This window comes from Colius striatus, chromosome 27 (assembly GCF_028858725.1).
Source record: "Colius striatus isolate bColStr4 chromosome 27, bColStr4.1.hap1, whole genome shotgun sequence".
NCBI lineage: Eukaryota > Metazoa > Chordata > Aves > Coliiformes > Coliidae > Colius > Colius striatus.
In genome coordinates this window covers 3,601,991-3,627,480 of record NC_084785.1, presented here as the reverse complement: position 1 = coordinate 3,627,480, position 25,490 = coordinate 3,601,991, and the positions used below count along the sequence as shown (strand labels likewise).

The 25,490-nt window shown below is 60.2% G+C and overlaps 4 protein-coding genes across 13 annotated transcripts; 1 reads left to right on the top strand and 3 right to left on the bottom strand.

Moving 5' to 3' along the window:
- Positions 1-4,996: 4,996 nt before the first annotated feature.
- REEP4 (receptor accessory protein 4) lies at positions 4,997-7,217 on the bottom strand. Its single transcript, XM_062015866.1, has 7 exons — positions 6,947-7,217; positions 6,799-6,875; positions 6,583-6,703; positions 6,358-6,471; positions 5,983-6,115; positions 5,717-5,886; positions 4,997-5,645 (listed from the first exon to the last, which is right to left on the bottom strand). The coding sequence occupies exons 1-7, from the start codon at positions 7,211-7,213 to the stop codon at positions 5,580-5,582; spliced, it is 948 nt and encodes a 315-aa protein (XP_061871850.1). The 5' UTR covers positions 7,214-7,217; the 3' UTR covers positions 4,997-5,579.
- Positions 7,218-8,468: 1,251 nt separating this feature from the next.
- NUDT18 (nudix hydrolase 18) lies at positions 8,469-11,633 on the top strand. The gene is made up of 4 exons (XM_062015861.1): positions 8,469-8,502; positions 10,226-10,402; positions 10,475-10,688; positions 10,897-11,633. The coding sequence occupies exons 2-4, from the start codon at positions 10,247-10,249 to the stop codon at positions 11,487-11,489; spliced, it is 963 nt and encodes a 320-aa protein (XP_061871845.1). The 5' UTR covers positions 8,469-8,502; positions 10,226-10,246; the 3' UTR covers positions 11,490-11,633.
- A 127-nt stretch (positions 11,634-11,760) lies between these two features.
- FHIP2B (FHF complex subunit HOOK interacting protein 2B) lies at positions 11,761-17,865 on the bottom strand. 5 transcript variants are annotated; one of them, XM_010206373.2, is made up of 17 exons: positions 17,720-17,865; positions 17,551-17,629; positions 16,587-16,756; positions 15,618-15,722; positions 15,297-15,449; positions 14,973-15,143; positions 14,697-14,893; positions 14,509-14,617; positions 14,355-14,431; positions 13,997-14,186; positions 13,743-13,912; positions 13,538-13,660; positions 13,372-13,462; positions 13,143-13,286; positions 12,607-12,747; positions 12,425-12,525; positions 11,761-12,328 (listed from the first exon to the last, which is right to left on the bottom strand). In XM_010206373.2, the coding sequence occupies exons 1-17, from the start codon at positions 17,762-17,764 to the stop codon at positions 12,223-12,225; spliced, it is 2,172 nt and encodes a 723-aa protein (XP_010204675.1). In that variant the 5' UTR covers positions 17,765-17,865; the 3' UTR covers positions 11,761-12,222. The 5 variants fall into 5 exon arrangements, with proteins under 5 accessions (XP_010204675.1, XP_061871865.1, XP_061871866.1 ...); XM_062015881.1 differs by having other exon boundaries at positions 14,994-15,143; XM_062015882.1 differs by having other exon boundaries at positions 15,327-15,449.
- Positions 17,866-17,892: 27 nt separating this feature from the next.
- On the bottom strand, positions 17,893-25,445 carry LOC133628061 (actin filament-associated protein 1-like 2). Of its 6 annotated transcripts, XM_062015880.1 has the most exons (18): positions 25,241-25,445; positions 22,565-22,693; positions 22,383-22,457; positions 22,217-22,284; positions 21,844-21,934; positions 21,555-21,772; positions 21,293-21,472; positions 20,995-21,078; positions 20,699-20,795; positions 20,409-20,626; positions 20,194-20,324; positions 19,983-20,103; positions 19,775-19,874; positions 19,463-19,612; positions 19,189-19,349; positions 18,976-19,086; positions 18,394-18,868; positions 17,893-18,238 (listed from the first exon to the last, which is right to left on the bottom strand). In XM_062015880.1, the coding sequence occupies exons 1-17, from the start codon at positions 25,443-25,445 to the stop codon at positions 18,842-18,844; spliced, it is 2,166 nt and encodes a 721-aa protein (XP_061871864.1). In that variant the 3' UTR covers positions 17,893-18,238; positions 18,394-18,841. The 6 variants fall into 6 exon arrangements, with proteins under 6 accessions (XP_061871864.1, XP_061871862.1, XP_061871858.1 ...); XM_062015878.1 differs by having other exon boundaries at positions 20,409-20,795; XM_062015874.1 differs by having other exon boundaries at positions 18,394-19,086; positions 20,409-20,795.
- Positions 25,446-25,490: the final 45 nt, after the last annotated feature.

Below are 25,490 nucleotides of genomic sequence, written 5' to 3'. Positions count from 1 at the left end.
AGGGGAGAGATGGACAAGCCATCCTGATGCCATGAGCAGCCTTTGTTGGGGCAGGACAAAGAGCAAGGAGGGGGAAGGTGGGGGAATGTTGGAGAGACAGGAGGGAATTTCCTACTCTGCACTGGGGAAGCTTCTCTGGGTGCTGCACACTCCCCACATGCCACTGTCCAGGCTGCCCTTGGCCGTGGCATTCCACGACAGGAGCCCAAGGCCCTTACAAAGCCTCCCTAGGGCCAGTGCAGCCCTCTTGGGGTAGCCACACCAGTAAGCTCTCTTCTTGGGCTTGGCCACCATACTGCCCCATCGCTGGGAGCAACACAGGGGGATTGGCATCTGCCTTGGTGTCTTTGCACAGCTGACTCCAGAGGTCCAATCTCCCTGTTTTTTTCTCTTAAAATCAGACGAGCAGAGGAAATACAAACACCCATAAGCCAAACACTGTCCAGAAAGACGCCACAGGAGGCTGGAAGTGCCCAAATCAGAAACTTTGGCATCCTTGCCCTGCTTGATGCTGGAGGATGAGGAGAGAAACTGCAAGGATGTGGGGTGGAAGGATGCTGTCCCCATCATGTCCCATGGGACCACGAGCAGATGGGTGTATGGCCACGTGGGACAGAGAGCTCCTGGGATGCCCCAGCACTGGGGAAGGGGATGAACGGGGGTCTCAGTACAAAAGGCTCCCTGGTACCTCTCTGAGATGATGTTCCAGCAGTGCTGGCAGCCTAGAAGCCTGCCCTGCCCCCATGCTCTGCAGCCCCCAGACTCACAAACCACTTCTATCTGGGAAAGCAGCCTGAAACACAGCCTTTTTCTCTTGAAAAATGGTCTCAAAAGGACCCATCTGTAGCTTGCCCAGAGCTCCCTCCCTTTGCATCCACAGAGTCCTAGCACCTCCTCCTACTCCTTCATCCTTTTCCCAGTCTCAGCACTGAGTCCAGCATGTACCTACCTGTCTTCACTGTGATGCAGGTGAGGAAGACAAGGGTATGGGCAGAGGAAGGCAGCCTGGTTCCCCTGGCTCTGCCCAGCGCTGGGCACGACGGCCGCGAAACCTTTTGCTAATCTGCACCCAGCTCTTTAAAAAAAGGGGAAAAAAAACACCAAGAGAAAAAAACCACGAAAACCACGTCAAACGTTCAGGAGTCTGGAGGCTGCGGCAAAGCAGAGGGCATGGGAGGACACTCACTCCCACACGAGCAGCTTTCTGGGAATTACGGCCACAGCCCAACTGCTCTGGCAGCCTGTACTCCGCTCCAGCCCCTGGCTTGGGCAGCGCCTCGCCGGTACGGCCTCGCTGCTGCAGGGTAGGATGCTGCTTCTCGCCCTAATCTCCCGCTTTCCCCCCGGGACGCGAGTAAGCATCGCTAATCCCTGCTCATTTTGCTGCTGGGGAAGGGATGAACCGCCTCTCCCAGGCTGCACCCCGACACCCCCATCCCTTCCTCCACCCCCTCAGAGGGGAAGGCAGCATGGGTCAGCCCTTCCCTGGGCAGCACTCAAGGTGAAGGCTGGGATGGAGTGAGGAGGTGGAAGCAGCAAGGCAGCTTGTCTGCAACAGGAGGGACCACAGGATATCATAGCTCTCCGCAGCCCACCCACCTTTGCTGGTGCTCCCCCGTGCCCACTGCTGCGTGCCAGCCCTGCACACAGGAGGGATGACCGGGGTGGGGGGATGCAGGACCCAGTGCTGGATGGTGGTCCCTTCCCCACATCCTTCCTTCCCATCCTGGGGGAGGACAGGCAGGATGAGCCATCCCAGCAAACCCCCAGAGTGTGGGGGTACAATGCCCAATCTTCTGCTAGCCCCTCGGCTCCCACCACCCGCGCAGGACTCCTGTTTACCCAGACCACTGCCAGCAATCAGCTTCAAATGCCTTGATGTAATTAAAAGCTCACCCCTGGGGCCGACAGCTTAGAATGGCAGCCAGGGACACGGGCAGTCCTCTGCCACCTGCACATGGTGAGGCAGGGCAGAGGGCTTCCTGCTGCCTTCACCTCTGGCTCTGACAGCACCTACCTGGGAGCAGCCAGGCTTTCCTGCCCTCATCCCAGGATCCTCTTCTGTCCCCAGGGCATCCCACTGCCAGCAGCCACAGCACCGCAGAACTCCTGGCGCTGGGAGAATCACAGACAATGAGCAAGCCTCCTGCCTGCTCACTGCCCAGCTCCTGCCCAGAGCGAGGCAGTGCTTCGGTTTCTCTTGGTGCCCAGTGATGCTCTGTGGTCCCCAAAATCCACAGGCAATTTTGTGTCAAAGCAAGGACAAGGCTCCTGCCCTGGGACACAGAGCTGGGATCATCCTCGCTGCCAGTGCAGTCAAGGTCAGGCTGTGAATGAGGCTGACTAGGGACAGTCAGGCCACGGCGGGGACAGGCAGCTGCGGGGGCTGGTGTAGCATTCCTTCAGCCATGTCCTCCCACACTCCCGTCACCTCAAATGCCTCTTCTGCCACCGCACTTACCACCTGCCATCCTCTTGCTCACCATCCCCTTCCTTACCATGGGGTGAAGGCAGGCAGTCTGGGGGTAGGTGTGCATTTGAGGACATGATGGTCAGAGGGAGGGTGATGCAAGAGAGGTACTATGTGTCGCCCATCCAGACCCCAGCAGGACGGAGGAAGGTCTTACCTGCCCTGCAGCAGTGGTGGGGGGCTCTCAGTTCCTGCTCAGCCAAGCCCCCTGCCCGCACTCCCTGCTCCTCTATATCATACTGTTTGCCCTCTGCACCAGGAGGCACCTCAGAGCTCCTCAGGGCTGCCAGAAAAGAGGCTACATTTAAACAACAGACATAATTATGCTTTTGATACCACATGCTAAAAATACAGCTCTGTGCCGTGCAGGAAGCCATGTGTGCACAGTCTCACATGGCTTCTGCCTGAAACAGTTGACTCAGGCAGCAGGGACAGGGGATTGCAGAGCCCTGCAGAGACCAGGGGACACCCAGATCCCTGACACAGAGAAGCCAGCCTGCAGGAGGGTGCTGGTCTCTCAGTGACCCCCATAACAGCTGGCTTGGATGGGATGAGGGATGGCATGAGCATCCCATTCCCTCCTTCAAAAGGGCAGCAGCCCCCAGGTTGGCAGCAGTGGAGTAAAATGAGCTGGGAAAAGGCCAGGGAGGGAGGTGCAAGGCCTGTAGAAGTGTAGTCAGGTCGCTCAGTGCTACTGCCATGGTTTTAGGGGGCTCAGCCAATATCCAGCCCTGACAGTAGCATAGGCAGATGCACGAGGATGCTGAGGGGTGGGTGTAGAGGGGCCCTGAGGACAGCACCCAAAGTAGTCAGTAGCTCCAGTTAATGAGTAACAGCCACAGCTGTCTTGTGACCCACTGCTGCCCCAGGGGGGGAAGCAGAGCCAGTTACAGGAAACGAGGCCAGGGCTGCCACCCCCCACAGCACCCAGCCACGGCCATCCCTGAGCACTGACCTTTGATAGTGTCCAGGCACTGCTCCACACTGTGTCAGGACTGCCTGTCTTGGAGGCACCAGCTTCCCTGAGGTTTCCTACCACGCTTCTCTGGAGTATCAGACGTGTCCTTGCCCCTCTGGGAGCGGGGGCATCCCTGCATCATCCATATTTTTGTGACTCTGCCCTGGGGTCAGATGGGAGGATGCCACAGTCATGCCAGCCCCCTGTGCCAGCACAGCTTTGCACCCCCTCCCTGGAGGGGACCATCACCGTGGCCGGGTGAGTTCAGGTCAGCCACTTAATTGTTGGGCTGGGGAAGCTGCCAGCCAAGGGAGATTACAGCTTTGCTGACTGCAGCCTGGCACAGGCCCGCAAGCTGACATCAACACCGGCAGAGACACTGTCCCAGCCCCAGGGGGAAGAACAGGCTGCACCACCCTGGGCAGTTTTTATCACTTCCTGGGTTTCTCTCCCTGGGGAATACATAGGACACTTGCTAAAACAGGAACTGAACACCAGACTCCTGGTTCTCTTTCCCCACTTTATTTTGGAAGTTGCTGCTGCTTGTGCCATCATTTCCCCAAATTGGGAAATAGAGCGGTCCCCCACAGACCTCTGCTCCGCAAGACAGATGCTGCTCAGGCTCCAGCACTGCTGCCATCTCCCTCACAGCATACCCTCAGCCAGCCCTGGGGCTGCAGGACCCCATCCTGAAGGGCTCCTCAAAACCAGCCCCAGCAGCCTCCTGGGCTGTATCCTTGGAAGAACTGCATAGTCTAAGCAGATTTAGGGGGATTATGGGCAGCCCCCCGGCCCTTGTGCTGTCCCCATCCAGCCTTCCTTTTCCGCTGCTTTAAGTAATCATCTCTGAGACAGTTTTATATGGCTAATCCAGCCACCTCCACATAATCTGTCCAACATCTATGCCCGTGCCCCTACCTCCCCTGGGCCTGCTGCAGGCAGAGGCAGACATTCTCCCTGCCCTGAGGAGGCCTCCCCAAAGGCAGAAAACAGTCAAGGGGCTAAAAATAAAGCTGGCCTGAGGGGTGAGGGCAAGGAAGGATTGGGAGCCAGAGGATTGATGCCACATAGCAGGGCTTCAGGGGACAAGAGGGCTCATGGAGGGAGGAAAGGCAACACAAGTAGCTTTGTCACCTTGTGCCATCCTGGCTGCCTCACAGAGGATTTGTGCTCCGGATCTCCCATCCAGGCAGGGAATAAGTGCCCCGGAGCAAAGAGCAAAGAGAGCTGAGGTCCCTGTGTGATCAGGGAAGCCTGTTAAAGAAAGAGCAGCCAGCCACAGCTAGGGCTATCGGGACAAGCCGGGGATGGTGGCAAGGACAGGGACATCTGTCTGCAGCACTAGCTGCATGCCAGGGACCATGGTATCCCCCTGTGGCCACAGCGGCTGCTGCCATGCTGTGAGGGACACGGCTACTGTAGGGAGTTGCTGAGGTGCATGCTTGCAGCCCAACACCCATCTCCCTGCATCCATGTCCTGCTCTGCCCCATGAGATCAAGCGCTGTATCCACACATTTCAGAGGGTTCCACACAGCCCCAGACCCCAGGGAAGGCAACAACTGCTGTATTCAAAAAAACTGAAAGAACATTTATTTTTCCCCTGTACAAAACCCCGTGTCTGGGAGGGGTGAAGATTAAAAGCTGCATGGTGCCAGGCAGGTCACAGTCAGGCACCGCAACCCAGTTTCAAATAGCAGGGTGTCAGTCTGCAGCTGGGGACCTGTAACCTGCCCACAGACTGTGTCTTTGGCTTCAGAAGACCAAAGGGACAAACTGTGACCCCTTTCTGGCTCCCAGAGCAGCGAGGGTGTAGAGAGTAAGGCATCCTGACAGCAGAAAAAAGTAGGTGGGTGGGAAGAGATGAGGGGACCCCATTGGAGAGGCGCCTGCACCAACTCACGGCAGCAGGGTCTGGAATGGAAGCACTAACAGCTGGGAGCAGCGTGGGAGTCAAGCTGCCCTCCCCTCCAGGGCAGCCAGAGGTGCAGAGTGCAGTCAGGCAGGCATAGAGGTCAGAAAAGATATTTACAGTGAAATGGAGGAGGGAGCTGCCTCCCCAGGACTGGGGTTGCACAAATAACGGCTCCCCACCAGCTGTGCAGCAGCAAAACTTGTGTTAAGACTCCTGGCAGAAGGTTTCCCCAGTGCTGTTAGCTGTCCTGCTCCGGCAGAGCCACTTTCTTCCGGATCCGGCTGCGCAAGAGATGGGAAGAGCCCTGGGCAGGGGGAGCGATGATCAGGTTCACCTTGTCCCAACCACACATCAACACATACTCCCCAACAGTACCTCTTTGCCCAGTGTCGTCTTCTTTGCTGCTCGCAGGCTCTGGCTGCGTGAGAGTGACTTGGGGTCTCGGCTGCGAGGCGAAGGTTTGGGAGAGATCTGTGAGTCCGACCAGAGCTCCTCATCCTCTGTCTCACTCTCATACTGCTGGCTGGCCGAAGGCACGCTGTAGGCTGGGGACAGTGGGGTACACACTAGCTCCTGGCACAGTCTCCCTCCGTGGGCCTCGCTCAAGCCCCCCATCACTGTGACCCCTCTCCCCAGCTCACCCAGCAGCTGCCTGTGGCTCCCCTGCTCCTCCAGGTATAAGGGGTCCCGGTAATGCACAGGGGTCTCGTCAGGGATGGAGCGCAGGTCCTGCATGCTGAAGCTGCGGAGTCGCCCAGCCAGAGCACCCTGGCTCTGGGCGACAGATACAGAAAGGATGGAATTGAGGCACACAGGGCAAACCTCAAAGCACCAGGGTACTCAAAAGTGGGGCCAGGGTAAGACAATCCCATAAGGCAGGGCGCAGCACCCAGAGACCCCTCTCCTGACACCTGCACCACCAATGCTGCCTATGCCGGGGTGGCAATTTCCTCCTAGGATCCCTGCGGCTGAAGCATCCTCGGGGAAGGGGAGTTGCCTGCCCTGTTTCCCAGTACCTTGGCAGCTGCCTGGACTGCAGCCGTGGCTGCCATGTTGAGGCCCCTCTTGCCAAAGCGCACCATTGTCTCATAGCCACGCTCCTTGGCCTGGATGATGTACATGTCAATCTCCTGCCGAGACAACCATGATGGTGCTGTGTGTAACACCATATCCCTCAAAGCCCAGGGTCCTGCTTGCTCCACAGGGCACAAGGGACACCCCCAAAGCCAGGCAACCTTTACCTTCTCCTTGTGGGACAGGGTGGGGTGCACAAATTTGCGGTAGAGCAGGCTGGCCCCCCGAGTGTAGGGAGAGAGCAGCCAGATAACAAAGGCCATCTTAATCTCATAGTAGAAGGGAAACCTGCCAAGAAGGGGAAGAAAACAGGATTCTCAAGGCACAGGGACCCCAAGAGACCCGCTCCTCCCACAGCAGTGGCATCCACAAACCAGTCTCACCAGGAGATGAGCAGGTCAGTGAAGGTCTCTGTAGCCATGAAGAGAGCAAAGACGATCCAGTACATCATCCAGCGGACCTGGAGGAGTAGGCGAGCCAGTCAGCCTGGTGCTGAAGCCTGGGAGGGAACTGCCCAGGGACCCTACTCACGTATTCCCGTATATTTTTGGTCTTCACAGCCTTGTAGGAAGCGTAGGCGGGGTACAGCATCCCAAAGACCAGCCTATAACAGAGGGAGGGTGTAAGACATGCAGGCCACCCCACATACAGCAGCAGCAGCAGTGAGGGGCAGAGCTGTCTGCCCCAGCACAGCAGCTTGGTCTTAAGCCCCTCCAGCACCATGCTGGCCTCAGAGACATCGGGAAAAGAGATTGCACTGTTCCAAAGAGCCGGCTGCAAGCACAGCATCGCTCCCATGAAGTCACCCACCTCCACGGGGACCAGACAGATCTGTTGAGGCAGTGGCTGGGGAGCAGAGGCGACAGCCACCTGGGAGAGGCTCGGCTCCTGCCGAGGGAAGGATCATCCCTGCTGGCACCCATGACAGAGCGACGAGCCCCACGGCACGTGGGCGAGGTAACAACCTCCAGCCATACCTCGTGGTGCGGTGACCCACACGATACGGCCGGGCTACAGGACGCGCGGGCAGGGAACGGACTGCCTGCAGCCCAGCTCGCTCCCCATACAACTCCTGCATTAATCTGACCCGGCAACGGGGCTGTGAGTGCCCCCTGGGCCCCTTCGCCACAGAAGGGCTCTTTGGGCGTACTTCGCGATCGGCCGCTCTGCCCGGCTGGCCACAGCGTGGAAGTCGTGGGAGCAAGTGGATCGGAGGATCAGTGCTGGCCCACACGGGCCCTCCGGGCTCTTCAGGGACCTGAGGCCAAGGGCAGCCTCCCCGGCGGGCGGCGAAGCAGCAGCTCCGGGGCCGGGACACTCATTTCGGGGCGGTGGCCGGTTGCCCCCCGTACAAACGAACCCCAAGTCGCCCACCAGCAGATACCTCCCCTCGCTTCCTGCCCGGGGAATTGCCCGTTAAACGGGAACGGAGGCCTCGCCAACGCGCCCGCGGGTGCAGCGGCACCGCCGCACTCACACAATCACCCGGCTGAGCATCCAGGACACCATGGTGCTGGGCCGGGCAGGCGGCTCCACGCTCTCTGCCCTCCCGATCGCCGACACCGCCAGCGACGGGCGGCAACCAACGGAACAATTTAAACGTTGCAGCCGCCGGCTCTGCGCATGAGCCCTCGCGCCCCAGCAAAGCGCTCCCTTGCCACGATCCCATCAGCAGCTCTTAAAGGGGCAACGGCACGCCCATACATTCCATACATTCGCGGCGGTGAAAACCGCCCGTTTACACCCCTCTCAAAACAGATTTGGGGCTTGTTCTGTTGGGTTCTTTTAAAGCAAAAGGTAGGCACAAAATGGAGGGAAAGGCCCTTTGCGTGGTGTTGGGCTGGGTTTTCTCATAGTTTTGGGGTGCGTGATGCTCAGGTGGGGTAAGTGGGTGGTGAGCAGTGTACACTGCGCCCGCGGCACCTTCAACTAGGTCCTCACAGCCCTTTTAAGGCAAATCCCCGCCCTTCGGCGGCGAGGAGCGGTGGCGGCAGGACTGGCCAATGGGAAGCGAGCTGTCCTGGAGGGATGGCCAATGAGCGGCGAGAGGGGTGGGCGGGCACCGCGCCGTGGAGTCCCGGGACGCGGTGAGTGCTTTGGCGCATGCGCGCGGACAGGGGGTGCTGCGGGTACCCCGCGACCCGCCCGAACGCCCCCACCGCACCCCGCACTCACCCTCCCCATCGCACCCCGGCCCTCCCCATCGCACCCCGCACTCACCCTCCCCCATCGCACCCCGGCCCTCCCCACCGCACCCCGCGCCCTCCCCATCGCACCCCGCACTCACCCTCCCCACCGCACCCCGGCCCTCCCCATCGCACCCCGCACTCACCCTCCCCCATCGCACCCCGGCCCTCCCCATCGCACCCCGCACTCACCCTCCCCCATCGCACCCCGGCCCTCCCCATCGCACCCCGCGCCCTCCCCATCGCACCCCGCACTCACCCTCCCCATCGCACCCAGGCCCTCCCCATCGCACCCCGCACTCACCCTCCCCCATCGCACCCCGGCCCTCCCCATCGCACCCCGCACTCACCCTCCCCATCGCACCCAGGCCCTCCCCATCGCACCCCGCACTCACCCTCCCCCATCGCACCCCGGCCCTCCCCATCGCACCCCGCGCCCTCCCCATCGCACCCAGGCCCTCCCCACCGCACCCCGCACTCACCCTCCCCTATCGCACCCCACACCCACCCCATCGCACCCTGCAGTCCCCCCAAACCCTTTCCCCATTGCACCCTACAAACCCTCACTGCAGTGCACCTTCCCTGCTCGCAAGCTGTCCCGTGCACCCTGCAGTCACACAGGCCCTTCTCCCGCTGCCCCCCGCAGCCCAACACCCTCCATTACACGCCACAGCCCTTCCCCTATTGCACCCTGCAGCCCAGCTCACCCCCCTGCACCCCACTGTCCCTTACATCTTTTCCTCTATGTACCCCACGCTCTGACCAGCCCTTCCCCTATAGTGCCCTGCAGTCCAGCACGCCCTGGCCCTCACAGCCTTCTGATTCCTCTCCCTGGCCCAGCCCGCCGTCCACCCCAGAGCCCAGCCATCCCTTCTCTTACCCAACCCCAGGCATCCCACAGTCAAGCAGGCCCTTTCCTCCCAGCGTCCCCCAGTCCAGCCGCCCGTTTCTCTCCAGCGGCACCCAGTCTAGCAAATCCTTTCCTCCCTACCTCCTCCAATCTAGCAAACCCTTTGCGTATTTCAGCTTCCCATGCATCCTGCAGTCAAGCCAGCCTTTCCTCTACCACAGCCCCCCTCATATTCCCAAATCCAGCGAGCTCTTTCCCTACAGTCCCCTCTACACCCTGCAGTCCAGCCAGCCCTTCCCCTACTGTGCCCCCCCCTGCGTCCCCCAGTCCAGCAAGCCTTTGCACTACAGCAGCCCCCCGCCACTCCCTAAGCCTAGTGACCCCCTAGCTTACCATTTCCCTTCCTACACCCTGCAGTCTGGCCAGCTCTTCCCATCCCACACTGCTCCGGGCGTCCCCCAGTCCAGCAGACCTTTTCCCTACTGCACCCCTCCCTGCATCGCCAAGGCCACTGAGCTCTTCCCCTGCTATGTTCCTCCCCAGCCCAGCAGACCTTTCCCCTGTTACACACCCCTCCACATCACCCAGTCCAGCAAACCCTTTCCCTCCAGCACCCCGCAATTACCAGACACCCTCTCTCACCACCTCCTCCAGCCCACCCAGCGCTGGGGCTCCCTGTCCCCCCACCAGCACATCTGGGGAGTGCCCTCCCCACCCCAAAACCCTGCTACCCCCTAAGTGGGGTGCCTGAGGGCTCTGGTCCTCCCCATCCAGCCTGCGGGACCCCCGATTCCCATGGGGGAGGCTCCGCTGGCAGAGCTGGATGCAGTGCTGGGTGGCGGCGGATGGGACATGGGAACAAGCCTTGAGGGTCCCCCTGCACCCACCAGCCCCGTACGCCTGGGGAGGAATGTCTGCTACATCGTCTTGGCTGTGCTCTTCAACGAGGAGGTGAGGTAGCCCCTGTGGGACCCCCGCCTTGGTTGCACCCGGTGCCCACCTGACCCCTCTCCATCCCTGCAGGACAGGGTGCTGCTGGTGCAAGAGGCCAAGCCCGAGTGTCGCGGGAGGTGGTACCTGCCAGCCGGGAGGATGGAGCCTGGCGAGAGCATCGTGGCTGCCATGCGGAGGGAGGTGAAGGAGGAGTCAGGGCTGGAGTGCGAACCTCTCACCTTGCTGGCACTGGAGGAGAGGGGGCCAGCATGGATTCGCTTCGCCTTCCTCGCGCGCCCCACCGGTATGTGTCTGTGCCGGCTGCGCTCTGAATGGGGCTGGGAAGGCTGTGGCTCAGCTGGTACACCTCCTGCCAGCCCCATACTGGGGCATTGGTGCCCCCTGCTAGCCCCATGATGGGCTTTGGCATCCCTAAATGGCCAGCCTTGTGCCCGGGCCTTGACGTCCCCTGCCACCATTGTGACAGGGCATCATTGTCTCTCTGTTCACAGGTGGGACCCTGAAGACCCTGGAGGAGGCTGACACTGAGTCCCTGCAAGCAACATGGTGGGCTGGGGACCTCTCTGCCCTGCCCCTGCGAGCCCCAGACATCCTACCCTTACTAGACCTCGCCTCCCGCTACCGCCACAGCCCCCTGCATCCCCCGACGCTGCCACAAGAGCTGCCCTGTGCCCTGCTCTGCTTGCGGCTACTGGTGGCCTTTGCAAATGACACCGGGGACCTTTGGGTGCTGCTGGGCACGTCTGGGACCCCCCACCTGCCCGTAGTGGCCTGTGGCACGTCCCCAGCCGAGCTCCAGGGGAGCCTGCGCCTGCCTGTGCTGCGGCTGCTGCGGGACTGCCTGACAGACCCCCGCCTGGGAGCCCTGGGGCTGCTGGGGCTGCAGCACCGGGCTGGGGGGCCTGGGGGGGCTGATGGGATCTGCTTCAACATATTGCTGAGCATCCCTCCCAACAGCCCCAGAGCTGTCCCCGACGATTCACGTGACCCTGCTTTCCACTGGTGGCGTGTGGAAGACGAGAGCCTGAGGGGCCAGATCCTGCAGCGGCTCCACACCATGGCCACCGTGCCTGTCCGCAGCTAGTGCCCAGTGGAGAGCGGGCACAGGGATCCAGTTGGGACACAGGGCTGCTGGTCCTGCTTGCAGTGCTGAAGGTGAGAGCCCTGGGGATGTTTCAGGCAGGGCACAGTGCTGTATCCCAGCCCGAGGGAACTGGGAGCCATCCAGAGCAGAAATAAAACCTGGCTGCTGCTTCCTGCATGCACCTGGCTGTGGTTGAAGGGGGGAGAAAATGGTGGGAGAGTGGGGAACCTGATTTTGGGGGATGCTTGGGAAGGCACAGATGCGGTATAGATGGCAGTGGCACAGCACATAGTGCTGAGGTCACGGCTTTATTGCAGCAGAGTCCCATCACCCAGGGGACAGAGTGCCTGGCTTTCGGGGTGCACCATCCTGACGAGGTCAGAGCCACAAACACACACACACATGCACAGATCCTGTTTGAGGTTGGTGGGGGCTTGGGGCAGCCCCCACCCAGAGTAGGAAGAGCAGGAACCCGCCACCCAAGAGGAAATACAGCATAGTTCACTTTACACCCAGGGGGCCTGCAACCTATGCTGGGGAGGTGGCATTATCTCCCTGTTGGCCAAGGTGGTGGTGAAGGGCACTGTGCCTCCTCTTCCTCCTTGCTGGGTGCTGTGAGGCCGGTGTCCTTCCTGGGTTGCCACTGGTCCAAGATGGGTCACCAGCAGCCGGGTTGGACCATCCTCGGTAGCCACCACAGCCTGAAGGGTGCTTGGCCAAGGGGGACTACAGCTCAGGGGGGTCCCTCTGGAGGTCCTTTGACCAAGGCAATGGCAGCCAGCTCCTTGCAGAACTCCTCCAGCACCACCACCCCCTTGAAGAGCATTGTGTGGTCCACCCTACAGGGAGATAACACAATGGTAGGGCTCTGTGGGGTACACCCCCCTCAAAGGGCATGCACTGCCTCCATCCCACGTGCCCTCCCCAGCACTTACTGCTCTCCAGGCACCAGCCCCATGAGCTGCTGGCGCACCAGGAGCAGCTTGGCCCTGAAATGGGGGACACGTTGCAGACGCTGCATCAGGTCTCCGATTACCTGCATGGCAGGGGTAAGAGTCAGGCCCTGTTTCAAGGGGGTGGCCCCGTCACTGCTCCCCACCCCAGCATGTGACATTACCCTGACGAGGATGGAGAAGAGTGAGCGACAGCCAGGTGCCAAGTTTAGGTAGGGGTCCAGCAGGTACTCATGGAGGTGGGGATGGGGGAAGGCGGCCAAGCGGGACAGCACTGAGGTCACCTGCAGGTTCAGGCTGTAGGGCTGGGGTGGGAGGGATGCTCAGTCTCATGGCCAGCATGGCCATTGCACCTGCCATTGCCCAGCAGGAACCTAAGCCTGTCCCCACCAACAGCAGCTCAGTGGCTGCACACACCACTGATGCTCTTGGCAATCTTGTCCCCACTGTGGGAGTCCTGGACCCTGAGAAGAGGTTTACCACCCTCCACTGTGGATCTCCAGGGCTGGCAAAAAACAAATGGGAAGGCAAGGCATTCTCTAAACAAGCACCCACAACACCTCCACCTGCCCCAGCTGAAACAAAGGCTGTGCCAGCTTGAAGAGACCATTGAGGAAAAGCCTCCCACCCCAAGGTGAAGGGCAGAGTGTGGTGGGGACCCAGGTATGTACCCATCATCCCGACTAGCCACCCCTGTTACCTGGTCCAGGATCCGGCTCATCCGGTCAAACAGCACCTTGAGGAAGTGGCCCTCATAAAATGTCACTTCGGGGTGGCAGGCACCAAGCGGCAGGGGAGCTTGGGACCACCCCCACGAGGCTGCACTGGCACGGCACACCTGGACCTGACCAGGGGGTGACAGCAGGTGAGAGCCAGAGTAGGGGCCAGCACCGCCATGGATGGAGACTGTCCCCCCGCCAGCTACTCACCATGCTCATAGCATCGTGCACGTAGGTGTCATAGCCACCTTCTTCCGTGCACAATGAAGTCTTTGCTTCCTCGGGGACCAGGCAGAGGAAGCTGGAAGAAAAGGGACAGGGATGAGGAGGGGGATGCAGCCTTCCCATGCTGAAGTAGCCCCTGCAAATCCCTTACCTGCTGACCACCTCGCCCACTCGCCCCTTCCCCGATGGGGCCAATCCTGGCAGAGGCTTTTTTACTGTCCCAAAGCTGGTATCTGGGTATCCATCAGTGAAGTAGGGATCCTCCTCCAGGTCCCTGGGGAGCCAGCACCAAGGTGTTAGATGGGAGGGCACCAAGAGGCTGCTGTCCTCGCCTTGCCCCAGCCCCCCATGCTCACAGCCCATCTTCATCAGGGTCTGGCTCAGGGAGTCCACGCTCATCTGGTGCAGGGAGACTGCACTGCAGGTAGCCTCTTGCCTCCAGGTTTCTCAGTGCCAGGCTGTACGCCACATGCTCGTGGGGCTTCCGCAGGAGCTCCTCGAAGAGCCGCAGGCTGGCCAGGCTGATCTGAGGCACAGCGAGCAGGGTGAGAGCAGCGGCACTGCCGCACAGCAACTCCCATGTGTCCCCCTGCTCCAGGACAGGACTCACCTCGTCGGAAAGGTGGTTGCAGCGGTCAATGAGCTGGGTGCGCAGAGGGTGGGAGTTGTCACCTGGAGTCTCAGGGTACCGGTCTGGCCCCAGCAGGAAGAGCACGAGGCGGTGGAGCAGCGGAGGTGCACAGATCTGCCGCACCGTTCCTGTCAGCATGGCTGTGGCGCTGAGGACATCGAACTCGGACCTGCCAGAGACAGAGTGGGATGCTGTGAAGGGTGTCTTGAGACTACCAGACATCTCTCAGTGGAGTAAAAATGAGATGCAAGCAAGGAGAACCCCTCAGTCCCAGCCTCAAGGAGGTTCTTGATAGATAAACTCTCTCCTGGCTGCTTTTTGTGCCTCAGACACTCACATCTGCAGGAGCTGTGGCTGCAGGGTGCTCTGGAAAAACTCTTCCTCCACAGCTTTGCTGATGGCATCTGCAACAACCTGTGGGTGACAGCAGAGGCTGAGCCATAGCACGGGCAGAGGGCTGCCCGTTCTCTGCAAGGCTGGGCACTCCTTACCGGCTGGGCGTCCATCACCAGCTCATCAAGGTAGTCCAGCCAGCTGAAGAAGGCAGTCAGGCTCTCCTTCCCCGGGAAAACCCCCTCGCCAGCAGCATCACCCTGCGATCTGCACAGCGTATTGGAAGTGGGGTTGCAGCAAAGCCTTGGCAGTGCCAGGGGACAGTCCTGCCCAGAGTCCACCTTACCTCCAGCTGGCCCTCTCCAGGGCAAGGATGTCGGCGGGGTTGGTGCAGGCAGGCACGGTGCTGTAGAGGTCACAGAGATGCTCTGTCAGCAGCTGGCACAGAGTGCTGCTCTGCACCAGGCAAGCAGCAGCTGCCTCCTGGGCGAGCCCAACAAGCAAGAGCAGGTTTTCCTGAGCCTTCAGTGCGACCCTGCTCTTCTGTGAGGAGAAGGAGGGAAGCACAGTCACAGGACCAGCAGTGCCTGCCATCCCCTCCTCGCCAGCCCTTTCCTCCTACCTGGCTTTTGCACAGTCTCACCAAGGAGGTGATGAGGTTGCTGTCCCTCCGTGGTGGAGAGGGATCCACTCGGGGGGAGCCAGCAGCAGTGTCCAGGGGATGCTCCAAATCCTCTTCCATGGGCTTGGCTGGCAGCTGCTGGGGTCTCCTCCCATTCAGGATGCTCTTGCCCTGGAGAGGAAGAGGAGCAGCAAAGCACTGTAGCCACCATCTTCCTCCCAAAGCTCCCCACAGAGCTTTGCAGTGGGGATGAAGCTGTGAAGCTCGTGAAAAAACTCAATTAAACTAGCCAAACCCCATAGACGACCCCTCCATGTGTCCTACCAGCACAGGAATGTCTGGGGAGCTGCCCACCTCCAGGATGTGCACCAGCAGGGTGGGATCCTGCTTCATCTTCATGCAGAGGACGCCTGCGAACTGTACCTCCTCCTTCTCTGTGTCAGAGCCCAGGCAATTGCTGCTGACCTGGAGCAGCTTCTGACAGGGAAGGGAGAGGGCTGCTGGGCTGCTCTCCTGCCCTGCCCAGGTGCAGCAGTACCATGCTATCACCACAGGCGTCGGCTCCCGCAGTGTTTGGCAGGGATGCTGTGGCAGCACTGGCAGCACCACTAGCTCCTGACAGCCCCCCGCAGCCATGGGGCTCACCTGCACTGGTCTGTGGACATGGAGGTAGTGCAGAAGCGGGTGCTGCACCTGCCCCAGCACCCGGCTGAAGAAGAGGAGGACCTGCTGCCTCATTCCAAGAGGGTACTGGACGAGAGATGGAGAGGGTCATCAATGAGAGCTCAGTTACCTGTTTGTGTACCTCATTACATTGTAATTGCTCGAAATCACCTGCTGGTTCACCCAGCAGTGTCTGGCTTACAAGAACACTCTTAGCAGAAACTCCAATTTTATTCCCCCCAAAATGATGCAAAGGGGCCCATGGACCTCCCAAGACGTCCCACCTGCCCCGGACTCCTTTCCCTTGAGCAATTAGGGACTGAACTCAGTTCTCTGCATTGAGCTCTCTTGTAGAGAAAAACAAACAAACAAAAGTAAGACTCCAAACCAACAGAGGGATTATTTCCCATTTCCTCCTGCTCCAATGCTATTGATGGGGAGTGAAGGCCTAGCATCCCAAAAAAAATCCCAAATCCCTATGGGCACAGAGGAGTCAAGTGGGTGTCTCTGAAGTGCACACTGTGCTGATGAATATATTTGAATAAAAAAATATTTATAGGGAGCTTCATTATTATTAGAAACAAATAAACAGCAGAACTCCTGTATTTAAGAAATATTTACTTTAAGAGGTAACTGTTTATAAACACCTCGTCCTTCAAACCCATACAGCAACACACCAGATGTGCAAATAGGCTGCAGGTGTGAAAAACATCCTTCTTCACACAGTGTAATGACAGGGTATATGAGCCTTCTGGAGAAACAGGAGAAAGGATCCTAACAGGGATTTTACAACAAGAAACCCCCAAGCACCCTGACCAGCTTGCACTCTGCAAACTCTCTGCCCAGCTAGGAGAGCTTCAACATTTAAAATGACTGAGCATCACCATGCAAAGCATCTGGAAAAGGGACTCAGCCGCCACAAAGCAGCTCCCCCTGTGCCCAGACACCCACCTCTGCCTTGCCCAGTGTGCTAAGGGTCTCCAGGACCTTGTGCTGCAGCAGGTACTCAAGGCATGGCCCAGTCTCCCCCACTGGGCGCTGCTTCTCCTCGTACACTAAGATGTCCAGCATCTGTTTGAGGCGCCACGGGATGTCCGTTTGTCTGGCTGAGATGCTCTCATCTGCGGACACAGGAATGGAGGGCTGTGGCGCAACCCCCAAGGCACCAGCAGTGTGCTGCTCAGCTCAGCAAGGGAAATGACGCACGGTGGGGTGCCCAGGTGGAAACATGGGGTGCTTGTCAGCAGCACCCTGAGCTGTGCTGGCCCAGAATCCTCCTCCACCGTCCCTGGGGCACAACGCTAGATGGCAATGTGAAGATGGATTCCCAGCAGCACTTGAGACTGCTTCTTCCGCTCACGGCCTAGCAAGCTGCCGGCCAGCCCTGCTGCAGCCGGAGCAGTGGCCGGAGCTGCCGGCTTTCTCAGCAGGCTGTGGGGTGCTGCCTGGCACGGCCAGTCCCTAGACCCTCTAGCATGGCCCAAGAAGACAAGGGGTGGCAGGGGACAAGAGGAAAGGGCCAAGATCTTGCTGGGGAAAGAGCTGAAGCTCTACAGGTCCTGCTTTTAGTGCTCCAGGAGAACAGTGTGTTGCCACAGAGGGCTGTACCCCAGTCTGCAGACTGTCAAAGGAGCACACAAATCCTTCCATGGTCACCCTGGTGGTGTGAGTTGGGGCCAGGCAAGGCCAAGCACCCAGCTGAATGAACTCCCCTGGTGTCGGGGAAAGGCTGTCCCATGCCAAAGCCCCCCATTCCAGGTCAGCTGCAGTGTGCTAAGGTGGGCACAATGCCCTGCTGCTACATGAGGTCCTGTCCCAGGGTACGGGATCCTCCTCTCTGTGCACAGGGACCTTTCTCCCAGACCACGCAACCCTATCGTAGGGCACACGGACCCTCTCCGCGCACCCCACTCACCCGTGGTCTCCAAGTAGTAGCCTGTGATGCCTTTCCAGTGCTCGGTGAAAGCTTCCAGCAGGTCCACGCTGGGCTCCCGCTGCGCACACCGGGGCCGGGATCAGGAACGCACAGAAGTGGCCCTAGTCCCGGCCCCGGTCTCGCCCTATCCCGCCCCGGCCCCGCTCACCGTCTCCACTGCTTGTTGTAGCAAAGCGCCCAGGCGGCTCAGCATGGCTGCGCCCACCGCCCCGGCCCAGGCCCCGGCCCCGGCCCCGCTGCTGTGGCTCCGCCCGGTGCGAGACGGGAAGGGCGGCCCGGCCGTGGCACCTCCCCCGGCAGCTCCGCTCCGGCTCCGGAGGCGTGTGGGCAGCCGGAGGCGAGAGGCGGGTGGATATGGGGGGCGGAGGAGCTGCGGGAGCGGGGAGGGACGGAGGCTGGAGAGGTGTCGGGGCTGGAGGGAGAAAGAGGCTATGGGGCAGGGGTTTGGAAAGGTGCCTAGACGCTAAAAGTGCTCCGGGGGGCAACTCGGGGGTGGGGACATCACCCCGTGCACCGGGCCGGGAAGGGACAGCCGCTGGCTCACTCGTCGCACCGGGGCAGGGTCCGCCCCTGCGCACGTCGGGCGGCGTGACAGCATCGCCCCGCCCCGGCTCGTCCCGCAGCACAACGCGGCTGGTGCCGAAATTCGTAACGCTTAGTTTTTTATCTTTAAAAAAAAAAAAAAGAAAGAAAGAAAGAAAGAAAGAAAGAAAGTTTCTACCATCGCAAAGAAGCCGTGAAGAACACAGTGGCTGCTGCAAAACAGCCCAGGGCCCGCTGACACCAGAGATGATACAGTTCAGTGTCCCAAGCAGGTCATACCAGGCTGCATTCCCCCTCGGTTGCTTGTCCCGGGTGCATCCACACTCAGCCCTGTGAGAGGTGTCTTGAGGGGCTGAGGTGCTACCAGAGCACGGTTTTGACTGGATCCACACCGGGGACAGAACTATCAGCTGATGAGGTTGCAACCGGGAAGGCTGTGTCCTGTAAACCAAGGTGCTGGGAGAAGGCTTCCTGCTCTCCAGCCCCCATGCCAGATGAACTAGAAACCCATGGACAGAGAATTGATATATGTGTGTGTGTGTGTGTGTGTGTGTGTATATATATATATATAAAATGTGCGTAGTTGAAGTGTTGATATTGATGGTTAAAAAACAGATACCAAGCTGGTCCTGCACAATCCACATGCAGCCCTGTTCTGCTGAGAGATGCCCAATCCGGCAGGTCTGTCTGCGGGGCAGGTGCTGTCCTGGGCCTGTTGCAGTGCTAGTCACATTGCAGACTTCATTTCCCACTCCTGCAGAGCAGCCAAGACGGGTGGTCAACCCCTGCCATGTCCCAGTACCATGTGTGGTACCCAGCTCACCTTAGCTCTGCCCACTCCATGCAGTTCCTGGCTGATACCTTTCTCTTCTGCAGCACTTCTCCCTTCCTAATGGTGACTGGGGAGGGAGGTGGCTTCAGGGCACTCTTTGCTGACATGGTACGCTTCAACAGTGGTGTGAGGAATGAGCCCTGCCAGAAAGATGGAGCAGAGAGACAGTGATGGCTGCCCTTCTGAACCCTTCACACTCCCTGCAGTTCGTGCTCTCCCCGGTGCTTGTCCCCAGCACCTACCTCAGAGACAGCTGAGCTGCTGCTGGTGGCAATGTGGCCCTTCAGCGACTTGCTGATGGCCAGTAGGTTCATCTCGGAGCCAGCTTTCAGCCTGCCCTTCATTCGACAGGCCCTCTCCAGCTGCCCCACCTTCTCCTCCAGCTTCGGGAGGGCTCTCTTCCCTACAAGGACAGCAAGAACACTGCCAAGCCTGGGTACCCCTTGGCCCCACTGCCCAATTGAGCAAGGGCTGGGTACCCCCCGGTACAGAAGCAGAGCCCCTCTGCGCTCCTACCAATGAGGATATCCAGCCCGTCCTGAGCCCCTTTCCTCTCGGGCAGCGTCAGGGTACACTGGGACTGGGTGAGATCCCTGCTCCGGAGCTTGGGGCTCACCTTCACCCACTGTGGGCTGGCAGCCCTGCCGTGGAGAGCTGCTGCAGATGCTGGGAAAGAAGGGAAGAGGATGGATGCTGGGGAGGAAGAGCAGGGGAATCATGGCACAACACTGTGCTCACGGGCACCACTGCCTCCATTCCAGCATGTGGGGGTGGGGTGCACAGGGGACCCCACTGCTCCCCTGGATGGAGCATCCAGCCGCTGCTTACCTGTCTGTGAGGGCAGGGAGCTGCCTGGGGCCTTGCTGCAGGCACCGACGGGCAGTGCAGACATGGGTCTCTTTCGCTGCCCTTGCACTGCTCGATCCTGCTGTGGGAGGATGCCCAGGAGAAGCCCATGGGCAAGCGGATGGTTGAAGCCCATCCCCTTGCCCTGGGACTCATGTGGAGGGGGACAAAGTGCATCAGCAGAGGTTACCAGCTGCTGCAGCCTTTCCATGTTGGAGTAGAGGTGCTTGGGGGCCTCAGTCAGTGGGAGCTTCCTGAAGGGGTTGTCCATGTAGGTGTTGGGGTTTGGGACATGGCGTAGCAGCAGCACACTGCAAGGATGGGATTCTCATCACTGCCCATGGCCCCACAGGAGAACAAGAGGGCTGGGGCCAGCTGTGCCTCAGCCAGCGTCTCCTCACCTCGCGGCAGGGCAGCTGCTGGTATCACTCAGCTTAGAGGTCTTGGTGTGGGAACGGCCACTGTCTGTCTCCCCTCCTCCCCTGGCCTGCAGGGACTTCAGCCAGGCTTCCCTCTCCTCATCTGAACGGGTCTGGCATGGAGCAGAGTCTGGGCTCAGCAGGTCACCACCAGCAAGGGACGCGAGGGATGCAGGAGTGCCGCGGCGGTCGCTCACCTGCAGCAGGGCAAGCTCCTGGCCCCGCTGTGCGATGCGGATGCGGAGGTGCTGGGGGGAGCCTGCGGCTGCCCCTGGGGAAACCTCACAGCTCTCCAGCTGCAGGGCGCAGGTGGGGCGCTGGGTCCCCCCAGGCTCAGGGAACATGCGCAGGGCTCCCTGCCGCACTGCGCACCACAGCTGCTGCCAGCGCCCACGCAGCCGCACCGCCAGGAAACCTGCGGGTGCATCCCCATCAGCAGTGGCACAGGGTGCAGGGACACCCCTCACCTGGTACCCACACACTGCACCTCTTTTAGCATCCTCTCTGGGCTGGAGGCTGCGAGCAGGGCTCTGCTTGGAGCAATCCTCCTTCCCTTCTTCCCTGCCAAGCTGGGACCTGGTAGCCTGAGAACAGAAATCCAGGGAGCCTCAACCCCACTGGGCTTTAAGTCCCTTGCACCCTGACCCCCACTCCACAGCAATGCAACCCTACCCAGCATCACCCAATGGGGACAGTGGGACAGGGAATTGGTGTGTATTGTTGACAGCCCTGGCAGCTCCTTTCCCTGTGCCTGGGTTTCCCAGGGGAGGACACGTGGCTCACCCTGCTAAGCCTTGAGGAGGGTGATGGTGGGACACTGATTGCTGTCAGCCCACTCGGGGTATTGCTGCTGACCTCCTCGATCACCTGCAAGGGAAAGGGGAGTGCTGCAGCCCTGGGGCTTCCCCTCCCTCATCTAATGAGGCTCCAGACACTCCTGGGATGGGAGAGGAACTGGGGACAGATATTGTCCTCAGCCACCTCGGGAGCATCCCAGCAGGGCTGTGCCTCCATTTCTTCCTGCCCACCCTTCCTCCCTCCTGCTCATGCAGAGCTTTGCCAGGCTGCAACACCTCCAAACCTTCCTCCAGTCCTCAGCCTGCTGCTGGCTCTGGAAACCGATGACCAGCACCTCTCCTGCCATTCCTGTCAACTTCAGGGCATGTGGCATCTTCTTGCCGTGCTTGGCTTTGTAGGTGACATGGCAGCCCCACAGATCTAGCTCCAGCACTGGCTGCAGGTCGGTGGCACACCTGAAGCACTGCAGAGGCACAGTGGGGATGGCAGATCTCGGAGATCCACCCACCATCCATCCATCCATCCATTGTCTTCCACTCACTCACCAGCAGTACGTGCTCACGGACAACAAAGAGCTGCTTTGCCCAGTGCCCCAGCCAACGCTTTCTCCAGAGGAAGCCACAGAGCTGTGCTTCAGGGTGGCCAGAGGGCTCAGCGTTGGAGCCAGTGGCCAGTGGCCGCCGCAGGTAGTGGGCACAGTCCGTTATGCCATCCTCATCCTCCTCATACAACTCGTACTTGCTGCTGTCAGTGTCAGCAGCACCTGAGAGGCAGGACAGTGTCAGGGTACTGGGTGTACACAAGGTGCCAGGGAGGGTGCGGTGGGGTGCTCACCAGAGCCAGCGCATCTGTCAGAGCTGAGGGGTTCGGCATCTTCATAGGAGTCATCAGCTGGTGGGGATGGCAACATGCCCGGCACCTTGCTCTGTGGAGAGAAGGGGTGCTCCAAAGGTGGTGCCGCCTGGGGTGAACCTTGAAGGGTCCCCGAGGGATTACTGCGGGGACTCTACTAAGCTCTGGGCAAACTTCCTGGCCTGGCCATAGTCCCATGCGAATGAGGTTGCAGTGCAGGAATGGCCACTGGCTGCCCCTTGCCCATCCCCTGTCCTCTATTCCATCCCCTGTCTCTTCTCCTATTCCCTATTCCAGCACAGGGCTGCTGCCCAAGCCCCCCTGCACACCTGTAGTCCCCGGTGCCCATCCTTACCCGTCCGTGCAGGCTCACAGTGCTGGCTGGGCCACACTCACAGTCTTTCCCTCCCATTGTCCTGGTTCCTGAGGGAAAAAGCAGGATGGGCAGTGTTGTGCCAGGTTGTTGAGGAGTATCCCCATCATTGGCAGAGATGGGCTATGGGTCAGAGTGTGCGACTCACCTGGACCAGCCTGGTCCTGCGGGATCCCCAGGGAAGGCGAGAGGCAGCGCATGATCATGTACTCTGCATCCTCTGCTGCAGGAGGAGCACCCAGTCACAGCCCCGCGCCTGTCTCCTTCCCCACTGCCCACCAGGCACTAACTGGGTGCCACCTTGTCCCCAATCCTCAGACCCACACTCACACGGGGGGCTCTGCAGTCGGGAGAGGAGATCAGCCACCGACTTCTTCTTGGCCTGAGCCACAGCACTGAGGCTTTCCCGGTCAAGGATGAGGAGGAAGGACTGCAGGTCTGACAGCAGCTTGTCCAGGTCTGGAGTGGACAGGAACAGGTCATCACAGTCTGCCAGAGGAGGATGTGGGCAGGGATGCCCGGCCCTTGCCCGCCACGCTGGGCAAGGCTGGCAGAGGCTCTCCGATGCTGAGCAAACAGATGTGGGGGTTACGTGTTCCATGCCTCCATTCCTAGCACCTGCCCACAGTCCCACACAATCCCACTATTGATGGGCCTGGGGTGCTGGGGAAGGAAAAGCAGAGGGGGACGGGGACCCATGCTGCTGAAGGATCCTCTGTGTGCACTCACAGTGTGGGTTTGTTCCCAGTTGGGCGACGGAAGCTATGGCCAGGAGCTGCGCTGGGCAGCCCAATGTGCTGCTCCTCTCTGCCAAGGAGGAGGAGGAGACATGGCACATGAGAGCAGCTGATGAAGGCTACTCTGGGCATGCAGAGAATGCTGAACATTCACCCACTGCCTGGTCCAAGGGCAAGGAGTGGGGTCAGGGCTCAGTGCCAGCCAGGGACCCCAACCCTGCACAAAGAATGGAGCAGGACAAAGAGATGCTTTGTTCCTTTTCACTCTGGCCAAGGAACAAGGGAGCTCTGTGCCCTGTACGGCACTGCCTGTGCCACTAGCCTCCCTGAGCTGAGGAGACCCAAAGGGCTCCAGACCCTCCAGGGAGAGGGTCCCTCTGGCCCTGAACAGTGTTGGCCCCATCAGCTCTGCGTCTGTGCAGGTGTTCTCTCTGCTGCAGGAGCACATGGCAGAGCAGAACCACCTCCATCCCTTGCAGGGCCATTCACCTTGTTCCTGCAAAGTGCTCCTTGCCCTGGGTACCTCCAGCTGCCACCACAGGAGTGGAGAGATGCCCCTCACCCTCTCCTGCCTCAGGTGATTGCCCATTTCTCTCCTGGCCCCTTCCTCCCATGCATCTGGAAGTCATTTGCATCAATGTGCTCCAGTTGCTCTGGGCCCTGCTCCCTGCTCCCAGGTGGGATAAAAGTTGCAAACCCACTGTTGAAACCCACTGCCTCCTGGCACAGTGTCTGGCCATGCTGGCTGCCTTGTCCCAGCTGGAGGAGGGACAACCCCACCAAACCCCTGGCCAGCCCCAGTGACTTCCTACAATGCCCTCAGGAGATCCTCCCATCCCTGTGCCCTGACACAGTCTTGCATCCCACATTGCTCCAGGATGGTGGGGATGCAGCACACTCTCAAAGACAGCAGCAGCCCCTGGGGGAGGAGATGGAATGAGCCTGCCTGCTCTATGTGTTACAGGGGACATAGTAAAAGCCCCTGTGAAGATGTTGGCATGAGAGGAAGCACCATCCCCTCCACAGTGTCCCCAGCCAGGGAGCACACACCCCTACTCAGGGGGAGAGGAAACATCTGGCAGGGTAGCAAGGCTGAGCAATGCCGGAGCTGGGCCCAACATCTGGATTTCCCTGGAAACTGGGGAAGGGAAGGGGGGGACCAGCTCCCTGGGAGACTGGGGTTGAGGCTGGCCAAAGGGGCCTGCAGACAGAGTATGAACATGGGGGATGTGAGGACTGTCCTCTGTGCCCTGTGTGCCTTACTCTTCCTCTCCCTCCCTTTTGCCTCTCCTCCACCCAGGCCAAATTCCTCAGCAATGACATCTCTGTCCACTCACCCCCTCAGCCTTCCCTTCATCCTCCCCCTGTAGCTCCCACTGCCCAGGTCCGATGCCCTCAGTGGGGCAGAGGAGCTGTGCCCGGCGATGCCTGTCCATGCCTGGAACCCAGTGCAGAGCAGGCAAGGGCTGCTATCAGCCCTGAGGCCATGCCAGCTGCCTGCTGCTGGGGCCAAGGGAAGGCAGAAGAGATGAAAAACATCTGCCTTGGTCTCCAGGGTGGGAGGAAAAGGCCTCCCAAACACACAGCCATCTCCTAGCAAAGAGCCCTGCTCCCATATAACCCAGTTCGACGGTATCCTCACCCTCGGAGGAGGAAGGAGAAGGCTGCCTGAAGCATGCCCTGGGAGCCCCTGAGTGATGCCAGCACCTGGGGTATTCAGCGCTGGCACCTCTGCTCCACAGCCATGTGCACTTTCCTCTGCAATGAGGAGCAAGAGGTACCTGGGCTCTGACCTTGGGGGTGCAGACAGCAGAGGGTGGGACAGCAGTGGCTCAGGGGGACCCCAGAGCCCCACTTTGGCTCTCAGGGTAGGTCTGGCCAAGCACGGGATGACTCGGAGGAGGAGGAGGCAGAGGCCAGAGCTGCTACTGGCCACAGTGTGACCTGACACTGGGGGGAGGCTGCAGGACACAGCTGGAGAGCAGAGACGTTTCTTCCCCCCACCCTCCACCCCAGTTCTGTACCCCAAAATTTGCCCTAGGGAGGCAGCTGGTGAAAGCTACAGCACTCCAGTCTCTTCAGGAGCACCCTGTCAGCTGTGACGCTCGGAGCCTTGACATCCCCACCTTGTCCCTTGCATCCTTTCCTCACCAGCACCCACCCCACAGCCCCACGCACCTTCCCACCGACGCAGAGACCCCACTCTCCCCAACTCTTCCATGCTCTTCTCGTTCCCCTGCACCTCTTTTCCCTTCCACTCACCCCATACCTCTCTGCCGGGCCATGATGCGAGAGCGCTCACATCGCGGTGGGACAAGGACCGGGACGGGGACCGGGACTGAGCCCGAGCCCGGGCAGCACTGGCCCGGCTGGGCTCGGGCTCGTACACGCCCCGGGGGCTCCCAGCAAAACCCGGTCGGGGCGGGGGGAGGCGGGGGAAGAGCGGTGCGTGGTTCTTGGAGCATCATCGCCATCTGCAGGCACCTGCGGCGGGCGGGAAGGAAAGCAAACCGGAGCAG

Bases quoted from the DNA above. Each gene is read 5' to 3' on its own strand.
- NUDT18 (XM_062015861.1), top strand. From the start codon at position 10,247: ATGGGGGAGGCTCCGCTGGCAGAGCTGGATGCAGTGCTGGGTGGCGGC. The intron at 10,403-10,474 runs GTGAGGTAGCCC...CCATCCCTGCAG, and splicing joins CTGTGCTCTTCAACGAGGAG to GACAGGGTGCTGCTGGTGCA. The intron at 10,689-10,896 runs GTATGTGTCTGT...CTCTGTTCACAG, and splicing joins CTTCCTCGCGCGCCCCACCG to GTGGGACCCTGAAGACCCTG.
- LOC133628061 (XM_062015874.1), bottom strand. From the start codon at position 25,445: ATGGCGATGATGCTCCAAGAACCACGCACCGCTCTTCCCCCGCCTCCC. The intron at 20,325-20,408 runs GTGAGCGACCGC...GCTCCATGCCAG, and splicing joins AGGAGCTTGCCCTGCTGCAG to ACCCGTTCAGATGAGGAGAG. The intron at 19,875-19,982 runs GTAACCTCTGCT...ATCCTCCCACAG, and splicing joins TGGAAAGGCTGCAGCAGCTG to CAGGATCGAGCAGTGCAAGG.
- REEP4 (XM_062015866.1), bottom strand. From the start codon at position 7,213: ATGGGAGCGATGCTGTGCTTGCAGCCGGCTCTTTGGAACAGTGCAATC. The intron at 6,472-6,582 runs GTAAAGGTTGCC...TTGTCTCGGCAG, and splicing joins CCCTGTCCCACAAGGAGAAG to GAGATTGACATGTACATCAT. The intron at 5,887-5,982 runs GTGAGCTGGGGA...CACTGTCCCCAG, and splicing joins GAGCCACAGGCAGCTGCTGG to CCTACAGCGTGCCTTCGGCC.
- FHIP2B (XM_010206373.2), bottom strand. From the start codon at position 17,764: ATGCTGAGCCGCCTGGGCGCTTTGCTACAACAAGCAGTGGAGACG. The intron at 15,144-15,296 runs GTAGGACACATG...CTTCCTCTCCAG, and splicing joins CCCCAGACATTCCTGTGCTG to GGCAAGAGCATCCTGAATGG. The intron at 13,661-13,742 runs GTGAGCATGGGG...CTGGCTCCCCAG, and splicing joins GACCCTGATGAAGATGGGCT to GGACCTGGAGGAGGATCCCT.